Raw genomic sequence first — 22318 nt, 5'->3', positions numbered from 1 at the left:
TTAAATAGTGAAACAAATGTAAACATAGGAAAGAATTCCCTCTCCCCGCACATTATTTTTGGACATGTAAAATTTAACATCTGATATGAGGAAGTTTCTCTTGTTCACTGGATGGTACTACCACAGATACTAGGAACAAATGTGGGAAACACATCACAAAAGGTATTCACTCCTTATAACTTTGTGTTGTATGTAACTATGATCCACAACATTAGATTCAAAACACTTTACTAATTCTAGAGGGGAAATCATTTTTTTACAGGTGTTGTTTTAATCCTGAAAGCTAGAAAATATAAAGTCTTTAGCCCTGCCCATTGACTGATCAATAATGTAATTTTACTGGAACATACAATTGCACCAGGTAGAATAAATATAAATATAAAGAATAATTTGGATGGAGAAGAGGGTTTGAACCAGGTTTTGGGTCAAGCGTAGTATCCTAACCTCTGGTCCTTACTGGAATAAACGGACTGTTTTATACACTTTTCACAATTGTGCAGAACAAATGGGGATCCATTGTTTTTTTTTACAACTATTATCTACAGGGTGGGCCATTTATATGGATACAGCGTAATAACATGGGAATGGTTGGTGATATTAAAGTCCTGTTTGTGGCACATTAGTATATGTGAGGGGGCAAACTCCTCAAGATGGGTGGTGACCATGGTGGCCATTTAGAAGTCGGCCATCTTGGATACAACTTTTGTTTTTCCAATAGGAAGAGGGTCATGTGACACATCAAACTTATTGGTAATGTCACAAGAAAAACAATGGTGTGCTTGGTTTCAACGTAACTTTATTCTTTCATGAGTTATTTACAAGTTTCTCTTTGTTCACAGCCATTGACATGTCGAAGAGGTTAACACGTGGGGAGCGGATCGAAATCGTGTTGATATCTGGTGAACGCAGTAACCGGGTCATTGCAGCAGATTTCAAGACACCCTACGAGACCACCCATCTCCCATGCTACAGTCAGCAAACTGCTTGCTGAGTTTTGTGAAACTGGTTCAGTGTTGGATTTGCCAAAATGTGGACACAAGAAAACTGTCACTAATGAAGAAACATCAGTGGCTGTCCTAGCTTCATTCAGCAAGAGCCCACAGTGTAGCACTTGCCGCATGTCACTGGAGACTGGCATTAGTTGAACATTCCTTCGGCGGATATTAGCTACTCACAAATGGCACCCTTACAAACTCCAGCTACTGCAGCATCTCAACGAGGATGACCCAGATCGGCCACAGAATTTGCAGAATGGGCAAAACAAAAACTGGAGCGGGACCCTCAGTTCACACAGAAGATTTTGTTCAGTGATGAGGCAAACTTTTATGTGAATGGTGAAGTTAACAAACAAAACCACTGCTATTGGTCTGACACTAACCCACATTGGATGGATCCCTCCAAGACTGTTGGAACAACAACAGTGATGGTTTGGTGTGGTATATGGGGTTCAACGATAGTGGGTCCATTCTTCATCAATGGAAACCTCAAGGCCACTGGATATTTGAAATTGCTACTTGATGATGTGTTTCCCTCTTTATGCACTGAAGCTGGCACGTTCCCTGAGTTTTTCCAGCAAGATGGTGCACCACCACATTATGGGTGCCAGGTCAGAGCATTCCTAGATGAACAGTTTCCTGGAAAGTGGATTGGTCATCGTGGGCCAGTTGAATGGCCCCCAAGGTCTCCCGATCTGACCCCCTTAGATTTTTATCTTTGGGGTCATCTGAAGGCAATTGTCTATGGTGTGAAGATACGAGATGTGCAGCACCTGAAACTACGGATACTGGATGCCTGTGCTGGCATTTCTCCTGCAGTGTTGCTATCAGTGTGTGAAGAGTGGGAGAAGAGGGTTGCATTGACAATCCAACACAATGGGCAGCACATTGAACACATTTTATAAGTGGTCAGAAACTTGTAAATAACTCATGAAAGAATAAAGTTACGTTGAAACCAAGCACACCATTGTTTTTCTTGTGACATTACCAATAAGTTTGATGTGTCACATGACCCTCTTCCTATTGGAAAAACAGAAGTTGTATCCAAGATGGCCGACTTCTAAATGGCCACCATGGTCACCACCCATCTTGAGGAGTTTGCCCCCTCACATATACTAATGTGCCACAAACAGGACTTTAATATCACCAACCATTCCCATGTTATTACGGTGTATCCATATAAATGGCCCACCCTGTAGATTAAGTGTCATAGATAAAAAATTATAACTTCATATATGCTTAATCCAAATTAAATTTTAACCCAGTATTTCCATTCAAAGGTGAGGTAAGTCAAGCTGTCCTTACTGTGGAGGGCACAGAATGGTAGAATCATCTTTCTGTGTCTGTAAAGTCTGATTTTGAAGCGACTACATCCACACACAAGAGGAACGAGTCAGTGATGTTTGGCATTCTGCTCACATTCCAGTAGAGGTCATTGCTATCAGTGTTTACTGAAGATGAAAATGCATTTGTGTGTGTGATATGATCAGACCTGCCCTCCACCCACCACTTATGCACGTGGGACATGGTGTGGGAAATATGCTGTGGGACATGACTGTCTGTTCCTCCCTGGCTTTGTGTCAGTGCTCGTGTTTCTATGAATGCAAACCACAGCTTGTGTTGAAGATGATAAAAAGAGATATGAGTGCTAAAACAAATCAGGACAGAATATGGTGTAGAAGCAGCCTGTGATTTCACACCTATTTGTCAGCAGATGTAGAACAGGCTGCCCTTCACATTACCCCAAGAAGTCTATTACCCAAAGGTCTAGTTATTTTTTTCTGTTTTTTTTTTTTTTTTTTTTTTGGGGGGGGGGGGGGGGGGGGGTGCAATATTGTCAAAAATCCAACTACACTGTAACAGCATAATATTTCTATCATTATAAATACATTATTATACTACATTTATAACAAATTAGCAAAGAAGACCATAAATCTGTAACAATGGAATTAGGGTAGATTAGAGCAGAACAGGAAGAGCATATGGGAGAAGGACGCAACACATAACAATAATGTTCAGTTGCTAGGGGATCTAAGAGCAGACCCCGACAGCAGGGCTGGACTGGGACAAAAAATCGGCCCGGGCATTTTGACTAGAGACCGGCCCACCAAAAATGTGACGTCATTCAGGGGTAAAACCGCAAAGGATTCTGGGAACTTGTGGCAAGCAGTACTAGCGCATGCAGGCTTTCAATTGAACTCAGTTACACAGCGATAAAAAGAAACACAAAAAATGGCAAGAAGCTGTTGTATTATTAACTGCAATAGCCGGTGTTGTGCCAAAAACTGATTGTCTGCCAAAAACTGATTTCCGGTATTTGTCAAAAACTGATTGCTCGTATTTAAATTGCTATAAGTAACTTGTTGGGCTATAATATGTGAAACATATGTCAAATGCTTCCCTCATGGATGACATAAAGTCATATTGAGCTACAAACAACATTAGTGTAACAAGGTAGAAGCCGCAATCAGTCTTTGGCAGTGACTTTTATATAATCTTTATTTATGCCGTTAAAAAAAAGTCTAATTAACATTAAAAATGTCTTTTGTAAGAAGTAGTTGGACAGCAGAAATGGCTCAAATATTACAATAGTTCTGTAAAAATATTTAAAGTGGGGATGAAGGACCGGATTGGTTATAATGTAAGTACAATAACACAGAGTTGTAAAGATACTTGAAGAAACAGATAATATTTTAATTCCATATATAGCCCCTTTGTAAACGCTGTTCACCGAAGTCTATTTACCAACATAGATATTACACATAAAAAATACACGCAAACATTGGAAATCAGTTTTTGGCAGGCAATCACTTGTTGGCACAACACCTGTTGCATGACAGCCACGGGAAGCCGACGGGTAAAGAGATCGGTTGTTATCGGATTACGTCATGGAAATTGTTTAAGCCATGTTTCCGAAGTAACAAAGAGCCGATGGATGGTCTATAAGATTGCTAAACAAGGGGGAGGGTGCATCCGACCTCCTCGGCTGTAATTAGTCCAGCCCAGAGTTGATCATGACCAATTGGCCAATCCAACACCTTTCATTATTTATACCCTTCCAAAAAAAAAAAAAAAATCGATCGGCCCATAAAAACAAAAAATCACCAGCGGCCCATCGGGCAAATGCCCGATGGCCAGTCCAGCTATGCCCGACAGCCTCCCTGAATAGGATCCAGTAACCAGTAACCATCACACTGGAAGACATCCAGGAAAGAGTGTCAAGCACTTGACTTGGACAGCAACACTTCGGTTTGCTTCGCTTTCGTTGTCATCTCTCCCTTTTTACCACAACGGACCGATGCATCATCTGACTCAATGCAATCATCGCCCAATTTGTTTGTCTCTTCTCTCCTGACTCATAAACTAGACCCCAAAGCACCTGAACTCCTCCACCTGGGGTAGTAACTTGTCCCGGACCCAAAGTAGGCACTTCACCTTTTTTGACTGAGGACCATGGTCTCAGACTTGAAGGTGCTGATTCTTCTTTGTGCTCCTTCACAACTGGCTGCTAGAAGTCACCACCTAATGAAGCCAACAGAACCAGATCATCTGCAGAAGAAGATTCTGAGGCCACCAAAGTGGAAGCCTTCCAACACCTGACTATGCCAAGAAATACTGCCAATAAAACCATGAAGCATATACTCACTTCTTCTTTCCACATTGGATCAGATGCCTCTGTCTCACCCTATCCCTGCATCCTCCTCTCTCACCAACTAGTCTGCATAGTCTACTTTGTCTTGTATGTCCACTATACTTCCTATTCAATCCAAACTATTTCAATCTTCCCTATCTGTCTTTGTGTCCAAAATATTTCAACAAATATTTCTATATATTTCTGATACACTCATAATCGTATCTGTTCTACTCAGTCCAATGAAAACCACAAATTATAGCAGGTCTTACTACCTGGTTATAAACCAGCCATCCCAAAGTACTGTGGCCCACTCAAATCTCATGGGCCCCACTCAGTCTTCTTTTATAATTAAAATACACGATAAAGGTCATTTTCTTAAAACATTTTTATAAAAATTTGACATATTTAAACATGGACGTAGCCACTGACACCAATTAGTTTTGCAAACAGGATGTTGATGCTTCAGTTTGATGTGCTAATTTATCAGCTAATCTTAGCAAGCTGCATTCATAACCTGTATTGTGTTTTTAATACTATTTATTAATATTTTAAACATTTTTGATACATTTTATGAATCAATTATGTTTTAAATGTAGCATTTATTCATTTCCAATTTTTAATTAATTCATGACACAATCACAGAATTATTGATAGATGTATGTGATCAATTATGCATTTCTAATGTAAATCAATTTATATAATTTTTTTTTTTTTTAATGCATGCACTCCCTACCATTCATAAAGATATACCTCATAGCAAGCCACAAAATAAGTCAGCTAAAAAAGGCTACAACAGCACATAGATAGTAAAGAGATCCACTCCACATCAACTCCAGGACTGGATCACGTCTCACAGACTCTGACAGGGATAGCTGTCAATCAGTGCACCAACACCCCGAACTCAATTATTGGGATGAGCTTTAGATAGATAAATAAATAAATAAATAAATACATGTTAAATGACAATGGATTAGTTTTTTATAGGGCTTTTCAACTTTACCAGAGCACTCAAAGCACTTTATACAACTTGCCTTATTCACCCATTAGCCGGAGCTGTTTGTGACAGACTGGTCACCTGTCAAGGATGTACCTTGGCTTTCACTCACAGTTCCTGGGATGGAGTACTGTGACCTTGAACTGGATAAGTGGAAGAAGATGGATGGAGTAAGTTGATCTGTGACACATTTTCTCCTTCTTGTCAGCTCTGACTCAGACAAATTACCAGTCCCAGGAGTATAAGGCCACGTGTCGATAAGCTGGCTTTCCTGCTTGGGTTGTCTAGGAGACCTTCTAAAGTACTTACTACTATATGTAAATAAATAGTATTCATCATTCTTATTGGTAGTCACTAGACATTGAGGAAAGTTGATCTCAGGTCCTGCCCACTTCCCATGCTTATATAACAAACAACTAATGTAGATATAAATAAATAAATTGTCTCTGCTAAAAATGGAGAGGAACTACCAGACCCCCGTCATCAACGAGTGCCCAGTGGAGAGAGTGGACCGCTTCAAATACCTCGGGGTTCACATCACGCAGTACCTGTCATGGTCCTGTCACATCAACACCGTGGAGAAAAAGTCCCGACAGCGTCTCTACCACCTCAGACGCTTGAGAGACTTCCGACTGCCCTCCAAGGTGCTCAGGAACTTTTACTCCTGCACCATAGAGAGCATCCTGACGGGAAACATCTCAACCTGGCTCGGGAACAGCACCCTGCAGGACAGACGAGCTCTACAGAGGGTTGTGCGTTCAGCTGAGTGCACCATCCGCTCCGAGCTCCCTGACCTGCACTCAATCTACAGCAGGCGGTGCTGGACCAAGGCCAGGACGGTCGTGAAGGACCTCAGCCATCCCAACAACGGACTGTTCTCTCTGTTGAGGTCAGGAAAGCGATTCCGCTCCCTGAAGACCAACACAGAGAGACTGAGGAGGAGCTTCTTCCCGCAGGCGATACGGTCTCTCAATCACACCACCACACAGTACTGACCCACACATATGGTTCTTACACACACACTGGACATTCTGGACATTTGTTTACACCAGTGGCCGCTGCACAACTACACTGCGTGGTCATCAAATCGAATCACTCTATCACAAGCCACTTAAATAAATCACTTTAAGCATATTTGCACTGCACAAGACACTTAAATATGAGGATTGCAAAACTCTGGACATCACATTTCTTTCATTACCATTTATTACTCGTACAGCTGCTCTTATTGTTCTATATATCTATATATTGTTCTTATTGTTCTATATTTCTTCATATATTCTTATATATTTTCTATATTGTGTATTTTGTTGTACAGTTATTTTATTTTTAACTTTAATTTTTATATTTTATTTTATTCTTTCCTAGTTAAATTTACCCTTTATTTTAATTTTCACATTTATTTCCTATCCTATTCATAGTCTTTTATTTTAGGTCACGAGCAGTTGTCTAAGCATTTGAATTTGAATTTGAAATGGAAGCATCAGAAGAGTAAATGCATATGAAGTAATTTACAGTTGTGGTGCAAACAAGAAAGTAAAAAAAAGTATTCAGTTTCCTGTTGGTGACTGATCCTCATATTTGTGCAGTGCTTCTTTTTTTCTTAGCAGCAAATCACACTTAAATCAGACGTGATAGTGTTTCACTGCCTTTCTATTCGTACCAAATCTCTTTGCAATACTCTCTTTCCTGGTTGTCTCTAATTTCTCCTCCTGTAATCTAGTTTGCTCCACCTACTGTCTCACTACTCACTACCTATTATCTGTGTGTGTGTGTGTGTGTGTGTGTGTGTGTGTGTGTGTGTACCCACATGGAAAAGAAATAGAAAAAATTTATAAAAGACTTGCATAAGATGTGGCCTACTTGATATAGTGATCATATCAGGCTTATATGATTTACTCATGAAAGTGGCCACTTTCTCATTACTTTCATATATTGTTTTAGTAAGTATCCAAAACATACAAGTTTCATTTATATAATTTTTTCAAGGGATCTTATATCTGTTTTCACTCTTGTATGCTTTTCATACAAGTTTCACACAAGACAGATACGAACTTTATAAGATTTATATATACTGTATCTGATCCATATGGGAATGACAGACAGAGCGAGTGTGAGAGAGAGACTGATCTATCTAGGAAGGGGTGCTAATTATGCTTTGGTAACCACATGTACTTTTCCTTGCCCCCTACATGCAAATTTTCTCCCATTTCAATGTGAAGAGAGGATGGATGAACAAAAAAGGATACGAAGGAAAGAACAGGAAGAAAGGTGTGTAAACGAAATGTAGCACAGGTAGTGCTGGAAACAAAGGAAAAGTAAAAAAAAAAGGAAAGAGAGGAGAGCAAAAAGGGAAGAAAAGGGCAAGAAGAGAAGAGAGAGAAAAACAGGAAATGTAGACCAATGTAAACTTTAAGAGAATAAAGGAAGAACGGAAAGGAAGAAAAAATTAAAGGGGGGAAGGAGATCCCACCATGACAGCCACCAATCATCCTGCAGCTACAGCTCCATGCAGTGGCCTCTACAATCGAGGTGAGGAACAAGCTGCATTTGGGGGCAGTGTCAGCCTTCCTCGGAATGTTGTTGATGTTTTGCTGAAGTGGAAGATTTTGAGGACCAGGCCCTCTGCCAGCCTATGGTGTCCAGGTTCCACGGCTTATCCACAGCTCATGGAGGCCCTTATGTTCGAACATGGTGTTTATTATAGACAAACTGTGTTTTGCACCGAAGTCCAATACCACAACACCATCTCAGGTTTAGATCAAGCAGGCCATTCCTTCTGATTACTCCCCAGCAGGTCTCACTGTCATTGCCCACGTCAGTAATAAGTCTTCCAGTAGCACGACAGAGTCCTCAGATTGAGCACCCTCAAGCATCTCACGAGTGACTCCACGAAGGCTGGGTACTCTGAACTTTGTTTGGCACATGAGCACAAATGACAAGACCTGTTTTCAAACCCAAAGGTGCAGACAATCAACAGTGTCATCCACAGGTTAAAAAAACAACAACATACAGCAGCAAGCTGAGGAGATACAAGGACACTACATCTACGTCTAGCTGGTACCGCTCAACCACTCTTAACCTGGACATAGAAGGGTTCTCTTTTCGTTTTGCGAAATTGAAGTATTAGGACATGTTTAATTACAAATAACATTTCAATTCAAGCTCTATTACTTCTACAGATCTTATTTAATAGATCCGTTTATCTCTATTAAATAAGATAGAGAAGAGAAGAGATCTATTTTTAAATCATCTGGCTAAGATTAGAATTGGTTCTGACAGCTTTACTCACACAGTCACACCAACATGCATACACAGTACATTCACACAATCTCCTTCACCATGCCAACAACACACATCTGGCACCTTTTTAATGAACTTTGAAAATAAGAGTACAAGTGATCCAATGGCATATAATACATGCACGCACACACCAGTGCACAAGTGAGGGGAAGAGCAAAGAGAGCTTCCTAAAATTTGTGCTCATACAACAAAATGCAATTGTGATTTATATTTTAGGGGAAACTTATTTCTCTCTAACAAAATACCATCTGCATATATGGCAGATGAAATCTATGTAACAAAGGTGGCAGGGTGGGGTAGGCATAATCCACAAAACTTTCATCCAACGGACTACTTTTAACCACATCTGAAGTCCAGTTTCTGTGACTTTACCTATATCTCAATTCATAGCAGAATTATGGTTATCTTTACCTATTTGGACAAACTGAGGCTTTTTAAATTACCAAAAGTGAGAGATGCCACTGTGTCCTTGATGGAAAAGATTTGAAGACCCACAACAACCCCAATATTACCCCAAATATTGGTTAATTAATTATTGAACCAACTGTTGCCAAGTTCTGTTAATGAGATCACATTTTTATGGTAAGTATCAGTGCTCACAACAACAGTGCAGCTACATGCTGTAAATGTGTATAGAATATTTTTGGGGAGTATCAAGAACAGCAACCTCAAATGCATCTTCAATTGCAGAGCTGCCATTACAAAATGTTGACTAACATGATACTGTGACAATAAGCCACAGTCTCTCCAGAACATACCTCCAGAATCTCTTTCACTTGCTCAAACAAATCAGTGCCATCTACTACCATCATTACTACCACAGACTCCTGCCTGTCATCAGTCATCCTGTCCATCACCACTGCAAACAAGAAGGGGCTAAGAGTCAATCCCTGATGTAATCAGCCCAACTTGACTCCTAATGCACATCCTCACCAGCTCATACATGTCGTACACTATCCTCACATACGTCTCTCGTACTCCTGACTTCCTCACAGCACCACCGTTTCTCTCTCTTAGTGTGAAACCATATGGATTCTCTACTGTCCTTCTGACCTCCTCTATATTTGTCCACCAACCAGTAGCATGCAGTGACTTTGACACAAAGACAAGCAGAGAGTTATATGGATTAACATTAAAGCCAAAGATATTTAAGACTGAGCTCACATCAAACATTTGTGATATTTTCATAACCAGCTATGCAGCTTGAACTCTATATTGAGGACTTGGAAGAAAAGTTTAAAAGTAATTTCCAAAACAAAAAAGTCAGAACAATGTTTAAAGCAAAGTGTTTTCCAGTTAGTAAAGCCCAGGGCTATAATGCAGACAAATCCACTGTTTCCACTCAATCATTAACTCTATACAGAGTGACCTACCCACTTTTTAAAAGTATTTTATGGTGAAAGTCCAATGAATTAGTATAAGACGGCAGACCTTGGAATCCAGGAGTGCCCTTCGGGGCCATATCATTCCCAGTCTACCAGCTACTACAGACCTCTCCCACCACATCTGATGCCAACGATCCATCAAACTAAAAAGGTCGGCTTGCCCATGAAACAAAGACACGCAGCAGTTTCAAACGGGAACAAAGGGATAGTGTGCTTCAGCAACGATAGCCAATTGCAGCCACAGCATGATAGTAATTTAAGTGAAAGATCAAATCAGGTGAGAAGCTTTTTGTTTATGTAGTTTGAGCTAAAAGGAGAAATTTGTCTTTCTCCTTTATTTTAAGTTTAAGCTATTCGAGATTAAAGGAGAGAGATAGCATCCAATCTGGTATGTTTTAATTTCTATTTTTAGATTTGACTCAGCAAGCACTGCTCTGCTTGCCACGCTTGTCTGGACAGAACACAAAGCAAATATTACATCTGTAGTGCTCTCACAGGTGCTAATGGATCATGACCTCTCCTCATAACCTTTGTAACACTAGGAGCCTTCTGAGGTTGAGACATGAAAATGAATTTATTATTTCTCTACGATTACAAACCCTGTTTAATCTATGTTGGTGTCAAAGTAAATCTGACACTTGTGAGACTTTTTACAAGTGTGGGAGGTTTTATTAGATGATAGATCTTTTAGTAGATTTAACTCTACAGAGATCTGTGTGTTCAGCAGAGACATTGTTTGTGTGTGTGCACGTCATTGGGTGGATGGGGGAAATTCGGACGTTGTGTTTACATCTTTTTACCTGCTCTTTAATTTTTTGTTGTTCTTGTGGTGTTTAGTGGTCATGCTGAGCTTTTAGCTGAGATTCTGACATTTTTTTATCTGTGAAACCATAAATGTCAGTGTTACCACAGAAAAGCTCATCTGGAGAATAACTGATTAATGCAACATGGTTCTAGGGCTTCTTTATCATCATATCTATATGTATTCATATTCGTATGTAAATGTTATCATAGATCAAACTGGATATAATGTTACCAGTTATCAAAAACACTATCCTGGTTCATTCACAGGGTTGTTGGAACCTTACATATGAATTCACAGAGCTCAACCTACTAAAGACCCGAGATATGCTTGCAAGAGATGGATACTATTTCATACTGATGAAATGATTTCTCACTGGGTGTAAGGTGTGCAGGTGCAAGTTAGAGAAGCAGGAAGCTCTCTTACCTTAGCCAATTGTGAGTTTACCCATTTTGTGAAAGTCTTCTTCTGAACGTCTTCTCTTTCATCTGTCGGGGTGAACAAAATAAAACGACAGAGTTAGGAAAAAGAAAAGGAAAAGAATCCGTTTGTGTTCATTTTTTTCTGCTAACTAACATCACGCTCATGATACTGTCTGACAGTCTCTTTCAATTCTACTATCCTGCCTTTCTTCTCTCTTGCTGCCTCAGATCACACCTTTCCCATCTTCTCCTCCTTTGTCTTTTGCCGGCAGCAGCACTGTTCCCACCACATCCTGTTGGCCACCAGCATCAAAGGTGGTCACTGTTAACCTGAGCTCTGTGGAAATGTTGTTCTTGATGAGCCACATATTTGATTTGGTTTTACAGGCCTTTCTCACTCGGAGTGAAACGGCTTGGTGAGATTCTTGTTAAAGACTTTAAGCCTGGGTTATTCCTGTGGAACTGTCCTTTTTTACATTTGAAGCTTAACTGCCGTGTGGTGTGCAGCATGAGATGGAAACTGACTCACATGATGACAGCACCAAGAAAGGAAGACCTCTGCTCCTGAGGACAAATTCATCTGAATTTAGCCTCAGAAATCACAACTGTATTTAATGTTTAATCGTTAAATAAACTTTTGCGAGATCTCGCAAAACAAACTCGAGATCTCGCAGAACTTTTGCGAGATCTCGCAAAAGTTGAATTCCAACAATGGCGGCAGCTACTTAGTTGTAATATTACTCTTTCTGGGTCACAAAATACACTTTTAAGATATTTTGAGGTGTGAATGTAGTTGTGTAAACGTCAGATACCTGCTCGGTTTACAAGACATCACATATTTGCAAAAGTGCTCCGACGTTTTCGGAGATCTGACACCCACTAGCTCGAAGCTAACGGGAGGTCGAGACCTACTACAGCCGGGAGGAACACCGCTTTCCCGGCACATCGTGCCTCAACGTCCCGGTTGGCTTCGAGCTGGCGGCCTCCAAAGAATGCGACTAAAAGTTTTGCGAGATCTCGCAAAAGTCCGTCTTAATTTTATTTTCTCCCATGTCCCCTGCGGTGCTCCGTACTAAATGTACGTTAATAAGATGATTTTTAAATGTCCTTTAAGGACACCATGAGACCTGTGGTCCAGGGACTTCCACTGCTTTCAGCTTTAACCTTTGTGTTTGTGCAATAACTGAGTGTAAATGCGTATAAGTCTGCACACTGGGAGAGAAAGGCCATGACCAATAGTCCTCTTAAACTTAAACTCTAATTTAGAGCTGATTTACATGTGCAAACACACACACACACACACACACACACACACACACACACACACACACACACACACACCTATTATTCATGAACACAGCTACTTCTGCATACTGCATCTCATTAAAGGGAATCCAGCCTTAATAGCTCCATCTTAATTTAGAAAAAGTGACAAAAAGCGGTGGAGAAAATCATGCATGGAAGTGATAAAAAAGGAAAGATGTAGGGAACGAGAAAACAGTTAAAATGAAGCCACTCGAGGAGAAAAAAGATTGAAAACAGTTTAGACGAGACAATTAAAGGCAGAAAACAGAGCCGACGATATGAAACGACAGCTGAAGGACACAAAGACAAAAAGAAGACAGAGGATCATTTTGACACTGATGACCAAAGACTAGATTGGTTCCAGCCTTCAGATTAAATAGCAGCAGTCTTTTGTATAAAGTTTATGTTTTTGTTGTCACTGTGTGTTTGTGTGTTTGTCTTGACAGCTTCAGGGGATAAAGAAGAGAAATAAGAGCCTGGGTCATTTTCAAAATCAAATAGCAAATTTCCAACATATGTGCTTGCACACTAAATAAGGACTTTCATCTTTAAATAGCAGAATGAATTCTAAAGCGTGCAGAGTCATAGACTTTGCTCAGTGCTTCACAGTGCAGATGGATAATGACCCAAAGCATGCTAGAAACGCAACCCAAGAGTTTCTCCAGGCAAAGAAATGTTCAATTACCAAGTCAGTCACATGATCTGACTCCAGTAGAGCAACCAGCAATGTTTCAAACATATACATTCACCAACGTTTCATAAAATCATTCCATGCAGTTTTTTGAAAAGGAGTAGGCAGAAGTATATACTTATTTAGCCCCCTCAGGTTTACATCCTCATCATCTAAATTTGAACAACAAAAACGTTACAACGCCTTCAACTTAGAACATAACATCACAAAAAAATATTTCTCATGTTCAACTAAAACTATATTTAGATTTGCTAATTTGCAGAAGAAAATAAACATGAGTTTGACTGCTGTCTTGGGTTAATTGCATTTTCTTCATTCATATACTTATGTAAAATTTCTTTTTTGAGTTTTATTTTAAACTGGTTTATATCACTACTGACCTTTAAGTTTAGTTTAAAAACTATTTAAAATGATTTCTATTTGTCCAATTCATTTTGAACCTTTAAAATAGACGACTATGTGGAAAATGGCTGTAACAGTTAATTAAACTGAGCAGCAACATCAAATCAAATGTTTGGTGAAAGTAGACATACAGGGATACAAGTGGATCCAAAACTTTGTACTTTAAACAGTTTCTAAGCTAGTTACCTTGAAAGAAACTGGAATGTTATTGTCATTGCAATGGAAACCAGCTAAGACCCCAGTAAATGAAACTAATGAGGCTTGAAATAATCAGAGGTAAACAAACAAACAAACAAACAAACAAAAAAGTAAAGATGTCGGCAATAACAGAATAGAATAGAAACATTGTTTTTGTCTCTCATTGGTTTAGTCCAAGAATAAAGTAAAAAATCAAATAAAAAATACTGAATGTAGTAAATCAGTAACTGCTTTATAAAAGCAGCAACCTGGAGATAATAGAATAACATCTAACAAGTGACACAAGGATCCTTTCTTCATTTAACATCATAACATGACCCTAAAATGCATTTTTAAACAACTTGATGCAAATAGGAATAAAACCCCCAAAAGTACACCATACACAATTCATTCACATGAACTGGTGAAAAGTGTGTTTGTTTGTTTCGAGTGTCAGTGTGATGACCTCCTTTACTAAGAAGATCCATTTCACATGCATTCATGTGGTGGAAGCATAATTTGAAATGTGAGAACTTCCTCTAAACAATGATTCAGAAAGTGTCAGAAGATTTGCAAGTTATTGATGCAACACACACAGAAAAATGGCTGCCCCCCCCCCCCCCCCCCCAAGGTGAAGTTATTAGTTCATAAAAATTGTAAATTGCAAAATAATGACTTCCTGTGGGACTGACGGATGGGCCATGCTGGATTACCATTCGTCACTTTAACTTTTAGTTTTATTGGAGTGTAACTTTTAGTAGACGTGGCTGATGCAGGATGAGAGTCTAGGATAATATGACCCAGGTTGAGACAATACCTCAACTGAGTGTGTTAAAGTTTCCCCTCAGTGGTGCTAAAATAATTTCCCATCAAAATATGTGAAAACAACTGAGCTGAATGGAAGGTGAAAAAGTTACTATATTCCCATAAATAAACTGTAAGTTCTTACACAGGTAATGCAATCTCCTTCTATTTTAATAGAAATTAATTTAACATCAGGCTTCTATATCACTTAGCTTGCACAAGCTCAAGTTATTATCGTGGAGCTATAACTCTTTATCATAGTCACATTATGAGATTCCTGGTTTGCTTAGTATTTATGTTTCTCGTTTTCATAATATTTAGTGAACTTTCTTATTCTTGGTTACCTTTGCTTTATTCTTTCAGTTGCTCTTTTCCTTCTTGTTTCATCACATCTACGTCCTCTACTCATTTCCTCTCTTGTTTCCTGTGTCTCGACCTGTGTTTTGTCCTTCCTTTGTATTTCCTTGTGAAGTCAGTCTTGGCTCATAGTCGTGTCGCTGTCTCTGAGTGGTCTGTGTGTCCTGTCTCTGTGGTTGCCTGGGTTCCCTCTTTAGTTCTGTTCTGTCTAAGTTTAGGCTCCTGTTTTAGCTACTTCCTGTTTTACTTTGGTAGGTCCTTGTCCCATGTATGTCATTTTCAGTTTAACTTCTTTAATTCTGTTCAACCATGTTCCCCACCTGTTGCCTTGTCATTTTATGTGGATATATTATCGCCCTGTCTCCCTCTGGTCTTTGTGGCAGCCTCCCTCATGGTTCCCACCCTCGTGTCTTTCTAGTGTTCTGGTTCCCCTCGATGTAGTAAATCCAGTTCCTAGCATTCCTACTGTATTTGTGTTCTGAGAGTAAGCTTTGAGTTCCAGCAGTAACATGTATTTTCAAGCATGTCCCTGAGACAGAAATCACCCAGCACTGATATGAAAATGGTAATTATAAAATAGCTATCTATATTTAGCACCAATGTGTTAAATATAGATAATAAGCTGGAAGCATAACATAGCTAAAGATCACATTGACATGAAATAATGATCAACTCATTTACATATCTGCCTCGAACTTGCATTTATTAGAATAAAATGCTTTTCTTGAACTGCGTGATGGCAAAGAAACCTGACAATGCAAATAAGTGTTGCTACAGTCGGAGTGGTCCTGTGCAACAGCCATGTTTGCCAATGTTTTGATCCCAGCTGCCTAGCAACAGTAATGGCTATTAGCCAGGGAAAGGAATATGAGACCAAATCCAATCAGATCAGGTCATTACCGAGAGATCAGATGGGGAAGACTTGATGAAGAGTCGTAGGACAGAGAGGGAGGGGCACAAGGACATGAGAAGAATGGAAAACAGAAGGAAAGGATGAGAGGGGGCAATAACCAGGAAGTAAAGGATTACAAGCTTAGGTTCACATCAATGTCAAAAATAGCCTCTGCAATAAAAGTAAGTGTCAGTAAAAAATGTGTAGAAATGTGCACGTGTGTTAAATTTTCAAAGGCTGCCACAGACACAATCCAGCATTTTTATCTTCAGCGAGAAAAAAAGCACAGATGGGGCAAGTCGCTGCTACAGCCTGTGAGTGTGTTTATGTCTGCAATGTGTGAGACTGAGAGTGCATTTTGTATCTGTGTGCAAGTGTTTTGCATCTGCCTCTGTGTGTGTGTGTGTGTGTGTGTGTGTGTGTGTGTGTGTGTGTGTGTGTGTGTGTGTGTGTGTGTGTAGCTTTCCAGGAAAAAGTACATTTATAGGCTCCATAATGTGGAACTGATACCAATCATCTGCAGGTGGGGAGCAGGAGGAGAGACAGAGGAAGGAAGAGAAGAAAGAAAAGAAAAGAAAAGAAAAAGAAAATGAAAAAAACAACAGAGGAAATGTCCTGAACTCTAGAGGGAAAGAGACACGTTTGACTTTTACCCTCCTTTATTAAAAAATGTCTTCCAACTGCCTACAATAGGATGCAAAAATAGAGCCTTGGGCCAGACATTTCCATGACGATGTGACTCACAAAATTCATTCGTTGAAAAAGACAAAAGATAAACATTTAGTGCAAAACCATAAAAAAAGCAAACAAAACAAAACAATCAAGAAAACTCAAGTAGACATAACCATGTTTACTGTGTGGTTTACAAAAGAGCTGTGGAGTGAATAAAATCAGCGTCCATTTTAATATTAAATTCGCAATTTTGAGATTAAAGTTTAAATATTATTTATCAGGCAGCACGGTGGTTAGCACTGTTGCCGCACAGCAAGAAGGTCCTGAGTTCAGTTCCACCATCAGGTCTTTCTGTGTGGAGTTTGCATGTTCTCCCCGTGTTTGCGTGGGTTCCCTCCGGGTACTCCGGCTTCCTCCCACCGTCCAAAGACATGCAGCTTGTGGGGATAGGTTAATTGGATAATCCAAATTGCCACTAGGTGTGAATGTGCGAGTGAATGTGAGTGTGAATGGTTGTCTGTCCCTGTGTGTTGGCCCTGCGACAGACTGGCGACCTGTCCAGGGTGTACCCCGCCTCTCACCCTATGACAGCTGGGATAGGCTCCAGCGCCCCCCGCGACCCTGAAAAGGATAAGCGGAAGCGAATGGATGGATGGATATTATTTTGAGAAAAACAAATGTGGAGATTTCAGTTGTCATTTCAAGCCAAACAACTGCCACAGCTACTATACGCTCTGTGCAGGTGAGATCGTGAACCAAACTGATTAGCTGTCCTATCGTCTCTTGTGATACAACATGCATCCTCTTAATAAGAGGCTGTATCATCAATATTCCTGCATCTCTGCCTTCCTGGCCATTTCATTTTGCACAAATCCAGTTTGTGTGTTTTTTCCTTGTGACCAGATGCTGCTTTCTGCACCATCTTTTCAATGCCCTCACACTTATCACCACACTGTGTTTATCTGCTGTAACTAAAACCAATTCTGAAGTACATTCTCAAAATAATCCACACTCTTTTCTTTCTTAACGTGGCCGTAATAATCCATACAAGCAACCAAGAACAGGAAGAAGGCAAAAACAAAGCTGGGATATCTACCAAGCCTATAAGAGGACACGAGGAAGGGAAAAATAGGCAGAATGCAAAAAACCCAAATAGACTGATAAAGATGATGATAAATAGACAGCAGGAGGAATAAAAATGTGTATCAAAAGAGAAATGAGTGAAGACTCTTGTCTCCTAGCGGGTGAAAGCCTGTTAGACGGTACATCAAACACCCCTTCATGAAAACGTATGTTCCTGTGCGAGTGTGTGAGAGACTATAGAGATTGTGTGGGAAAGGGTGTAACATCTTACTGCGTCTGTGTGAAACACAAAGAGATGTGTGTGTGTGTGTCACCGACACACAAACAGCCAACACAGAAAATGTGACTGAGAGCAGCGATATTTATTTCGCTGCTACTTCGCGACTCAACAATTTGACACTCAGATTCTCACACAGCTACGAACCCATTAATAGACCGGAGTAACTAAAACCATCGCACCTGCTGAAGCAACAAAAGGCTGAGCTGATTATTCCCATTTTATCCCTCTACTCAAAATTCAAGCCGACTGCTGTTCAATTGACAGAACACACTGGATAAATGTCTCTGCATTATGCCACTGCTTCTGCTCACCGTTATGTTTGCACTGGTCTCGTCAGTCTACTGGAGGATTATCTCCTCTCAGGTTATCGATCCTCTCGTTCTCCAGGCCTGTACTCTCACTGCATGAGACCGGGAATTGTCGTGCACGAGGGGAAACTTCGAACACACAGGACCAGGGTATGGTCTGACAATGGGTCCAACAATTTCATTCTGATGCCTAATGGCAGCCAGGGTGCTGCTGCCTAACCTGTAGAGGTCTGTGCATCCCTCCATGGTAGGCCTCCATATCCATCCACCTTCTTCCAACAGCACATTTTGATGTGCCATCCTGGAGGAGCTGGACTATCTGCATCACCTCTGTAGGGTTTTGCCTCATGCTACCAGTAGTGACACTGACCTAGCCAAATACAAAACTAGCGCAAAGAAATTCAGTCTAAAAGGATGAGGAGGGAAAAACGGTCAGTGGCTTCCAACATTGCCTCATCGTTGTCTTCTGGCACCTGTTGTTATTTTCATTCAAACCAAAGCAGGTGAAACCGCAGAAACACAGGTGATGTTTTAAAAACAGAAATGACCAACCTTGGCTACTATCAGTTTTTTTATGTGATTATTTGCTAGCTTCCCAGCTCTTAGACAAATTGATTAAAAAAAAACAAAACAAAAAAAAAAAAACAGGAAATGCGGACTGTATGTTAATTTTTGCTTCAGTAAAAAAATGATTTTGTAACATGATGATTTAAACTAAAAAAGGAAGCAATTCAAAAAATAAAATAATTAAAATAAGATTTTTCTCTAAAGGTGTCATGATCCTGGGTTTTCAGTCTTCTGTTGATATTTTCTGTTTGATTCTTTTTTGCAGTTGTCAAAGTAATATTTACTTTGCATTGGTTGCTTTATTTGTTCTCAGGTTTTTCCTTTCCTCCTATGTTCTCTGAGCTTAGACTGTTTCTGTTTAGTCAGTTTTGTCTTTGTGTTTACTTTGGTCTGTCAAGTTTAAGTGTTTTAGTCCCCGTCTCAGCGTATTAGGCTTCCTGTTTTATTTTGATAGTCTCTCATCTCATGTGGTCAAAGGAGCTTGCAAAGAAAAGCGTCTGGACTTCTTTAAGTTGCTTGAAGACGTTTCACCTTCATCCGAGAAGCTTCTTCAGTTCTAAGGTCAAATGGTGGAGAGTCCCAGATTTAAACCTAGTGGGAGTTTCCCCCCACAGAGGGACAAAAGGACCCCCTGATGATCCTCTAATCGCCTGAGCCAAGGTGTGGAACTGGGTGTGGGTCCCAATCAGCCAGAGTTTCAGGTGAGCTCATTGTGAAACCTGGCCCCACCTTATCATGTGATTTCCTGAGGTCAGAGGGCCCAGGATGTGAGTGGGCGTTAAGGCGTCTGGGGAGGGATCTCAAAACTGGATTATAGATGGCAGAGAGTTGGTGTGTTAAGCCCCGCCCTCTGTTCAAAGATGGTCGCTCACAGTGGACATAGATGCTTCTTTCACTCCTCTTTCAAACCATCTGTCCTCTCTGTCCAAAATGTGAACATTGGCATCCTCAAAGAGTGACCTTTGACCTTTAGGTGCAGATGGACAGCTGAGTCTTGTCCCGTGGAGGTGACTCTTCTGTGTTGTGCCATGCGCTTGTGAAGTGGCTGTTTGGTCTCTCCAATTAACATCCAGACGCTTTTCTTTGCAAGCTCCTTTGACTACAATGACCTGGATGACTGAGAACCTTCACAGACTCATCTCATGTGCATTATGTTCAGTGTTGCCTTCCCTCTCGGTCATTAATTGATTCTGTTCACATGTGCCTTGTTTTACCCAGCTGCGTCTGTTTCCTTGATTACCTCATATGTACTTAAGCCCTCAGATTTCCTCAGCTCTTTGTCATGTTGTACTGTTTGTCTGAGTGATTGCCTGCTTCCTTTCATCACCTGGATTTGTTAAAGGTTTTCTTTTCATTTGTTTAAATCCATCTTGACTTTGCTTTTTGGGTTTTTCATGACAAAGGCAGCTGTCCTCTTCTAGAGTTGGCAACAGTATTTTTCTCGCGTCAGTTTAGGATTATGGAATAGCTTCTGTTTCAGTCATACAAACAAACAGTACACAGGACACAGAACAGAAACATACACAATTTTTCTTACATATTTACATTAAGGACAATGGTTACTATAAACAGAGAGAACTGTACAGTTATTAAATTAAATAAAAATAACTACATATAAGAGGCAAACCCAGGTTGTAGTGCGAATCGGTTGATTAACTTATTGCAGTTACAGCGCAGATGTAAACATCTGTGTTTGTTGGGAGCAGTTCTGATTGTACAGTCTGACAGCTGCAGGGAGGAAGGACCTGCAGAAACGCTCCTTCATGCATCGAGGATGCAGCAGTCTGTCACTGCAGCAGCTCTGCAGTTCAACATCTACATGCATGAGCTGGGAGACTCTGTCCATCAGAGATGTTATTTTGGCCAGAGTCCTTCTGTCTCCCACCACCTGCACTGGGTCCAGGGTGCATCCCAGAACAGAGCTATATATACATATAGTTTGTCCTCCTGAGATTAGCTACTTGCTTTCTTCCATTGGTGCTCAAACACTGGTCGTACAGGCAAACTCACTCACTGCCCAAATAACTAAAATAACCTCTGACAGTTTGACAGGTGACAGGTATTTATTTTCTTATGTAACGCTGCACTTAGCTACAAAACTAAGTGCAGCGTTACATAAGAAAATAAATATTTCTCATGTTATTGTCATATTTCTGTTTAAAAAGCAAAAACAAATTTGATCCTAAAGTGGAATAAAATTTAGTGTCTTTAGTTGTATTTATAAACACTTGTGTATATATTTAAAAATATATTAAGGCCATTGTGTGCCGTTGCATCATTTCCTGTGTTATGTGTGTGTCAAATGACGCAGCTCCCACATGTTCCAGATTAACCCCGTGTGCTCTTTTCCAGGTAAGGATTAACCTAACTACAAATGTGGATTAAGCACATATGAAAGCACACACTGATGCATGAAACACAAACACAGAGATAACATCCAGGGGAAAAGAGACCACAGGGCGATGGTGTATATACAGTTTTTCTTTCAGAGTCGTGATCATTCCTGCTGACATTTTGCAGAGGCCATCTCTCCATCATAATGCCTTTTATGGTTCTACAAAGTGTCCCTCCCTTATTGCCCATCGTTCTCACACCAATTTATGTCTTCATAAAAGCAGACTTTGTTGCAATTACTTTCCTTTATGGAAAAGGTAATCTCTCCTCACGCTGTTTTATCAGGAAGCCTAAGAGAGAATTCAAAGCATTAAAGAGAAATGTTGCTTCAGTTAACTTGAATTAATTTACAGACACATTCAAAACTATCACCTTATTCTCATTAGTCGTACTTTACTGAAAACACAATTTCAGATTTACAAGTAGAGAAAAATTGCTTCTTGCTTTTGTGATAAAAGCTTGGAAATGTTTCTGTGCTACACAGTAAGACCATGAGCTACTGGTCAAATCCAGGTTTGATTTGTTGAACACTTCAAACTATTAAGTGTAAAAACAAAGCTGCGAACTCCTGAGTTGATACATGGGATATGTCAAGTTTATCGCTTCTCAGTGAGATACACTTCAGCAGTGTGTGCTGATGCAGGCATTAGAAAATGTCGTTAAGAAAACAGTTACTAAAATAAGAAAGGGGGTCACTTCCCTCCTCCATTCCCATCTGTCCTATCTCCTCCTCCTTTCCTTTTTAATCTTTCCCCGTGCCTCTTCACTCCCTTAAGTTTCCTCCCCTAAATGTTTCCTTTTCATTTTCCACCCTTCCCTTGCCTCTATTTCTTGATTATCTTGTGGGGGAT

At 40.1% G+C, this 22318-nt stretch overlaps 1 protein-coding gene and 2 long non-coding RNA genes across 4 annotated transcripts in view; 1 reads left to right on the top strand and 2 right to left on the bottom strand.

The window, feature by feature from the left end:
- The window catches only part of dmd (dystrophin), a 316485-nt gene that overhangs the window by 231469 nt on the left and 62698 nt on the right, over positions 1-22318 (bottom strand). For both annotated transcript variants that reach the window (XM_085150972.1, XM_085150973.1), the window contains exon 2: positions 11540-11601. In XM_085150972.1, coding sequence (XP_085007098.1) covers positions 11540-11601 — 62 coding nt within the window. The remainder of the gene's footprint in view (positions 1-11539; positions 11602-22318) is intronic.
- The window catches only part of LOC146492385 (uncharacterized), a 76921-nt gene continuing 54989 nt past the window's right edge, over positions 387-22318 (top strand). The window contains exon 1 of the long non-coding RNA XR_014872342.1: positions 387-1563. This is a non-coding gene — a long non-coding RNA (uncharacterized LOC146492385). The remainder of the gene's footprint in view (positions 1564-22318) is intronic.
- On the bottom strand, positions 11609-20556 carry LOC146492387 (uncharacterized). Its single transcript, XR_014872330.1, has 3 exons — positions 19153-20556; positions 15259-19107; positions 11609-15215 (listed from the first exon to the last, which is right to left on the bottom strand). It is a non-coding gene; the product is annotated as an uncharacterized LOC146492387 (long non-coding RNA).

This window comes from Neolamprologus multifasciatus, chromosome 23, assembly GCF_963576455.1.
Source record: "Neolamprologus multifasciatus chromosome 23, fNeoMul1.2, whole genome shotgun sequence".
Classification (NCBI taxonomy): domain Eukaryota; kingdom Metazoa; phylum Chordata; class Actinopteri; order Cichliformes; family Cichlidae; genus Neolamprologus; species Neolamprologus multifasciatus.
This window is presented reverse-complemented; position numbering and strand designations above follow the sequence as displayed.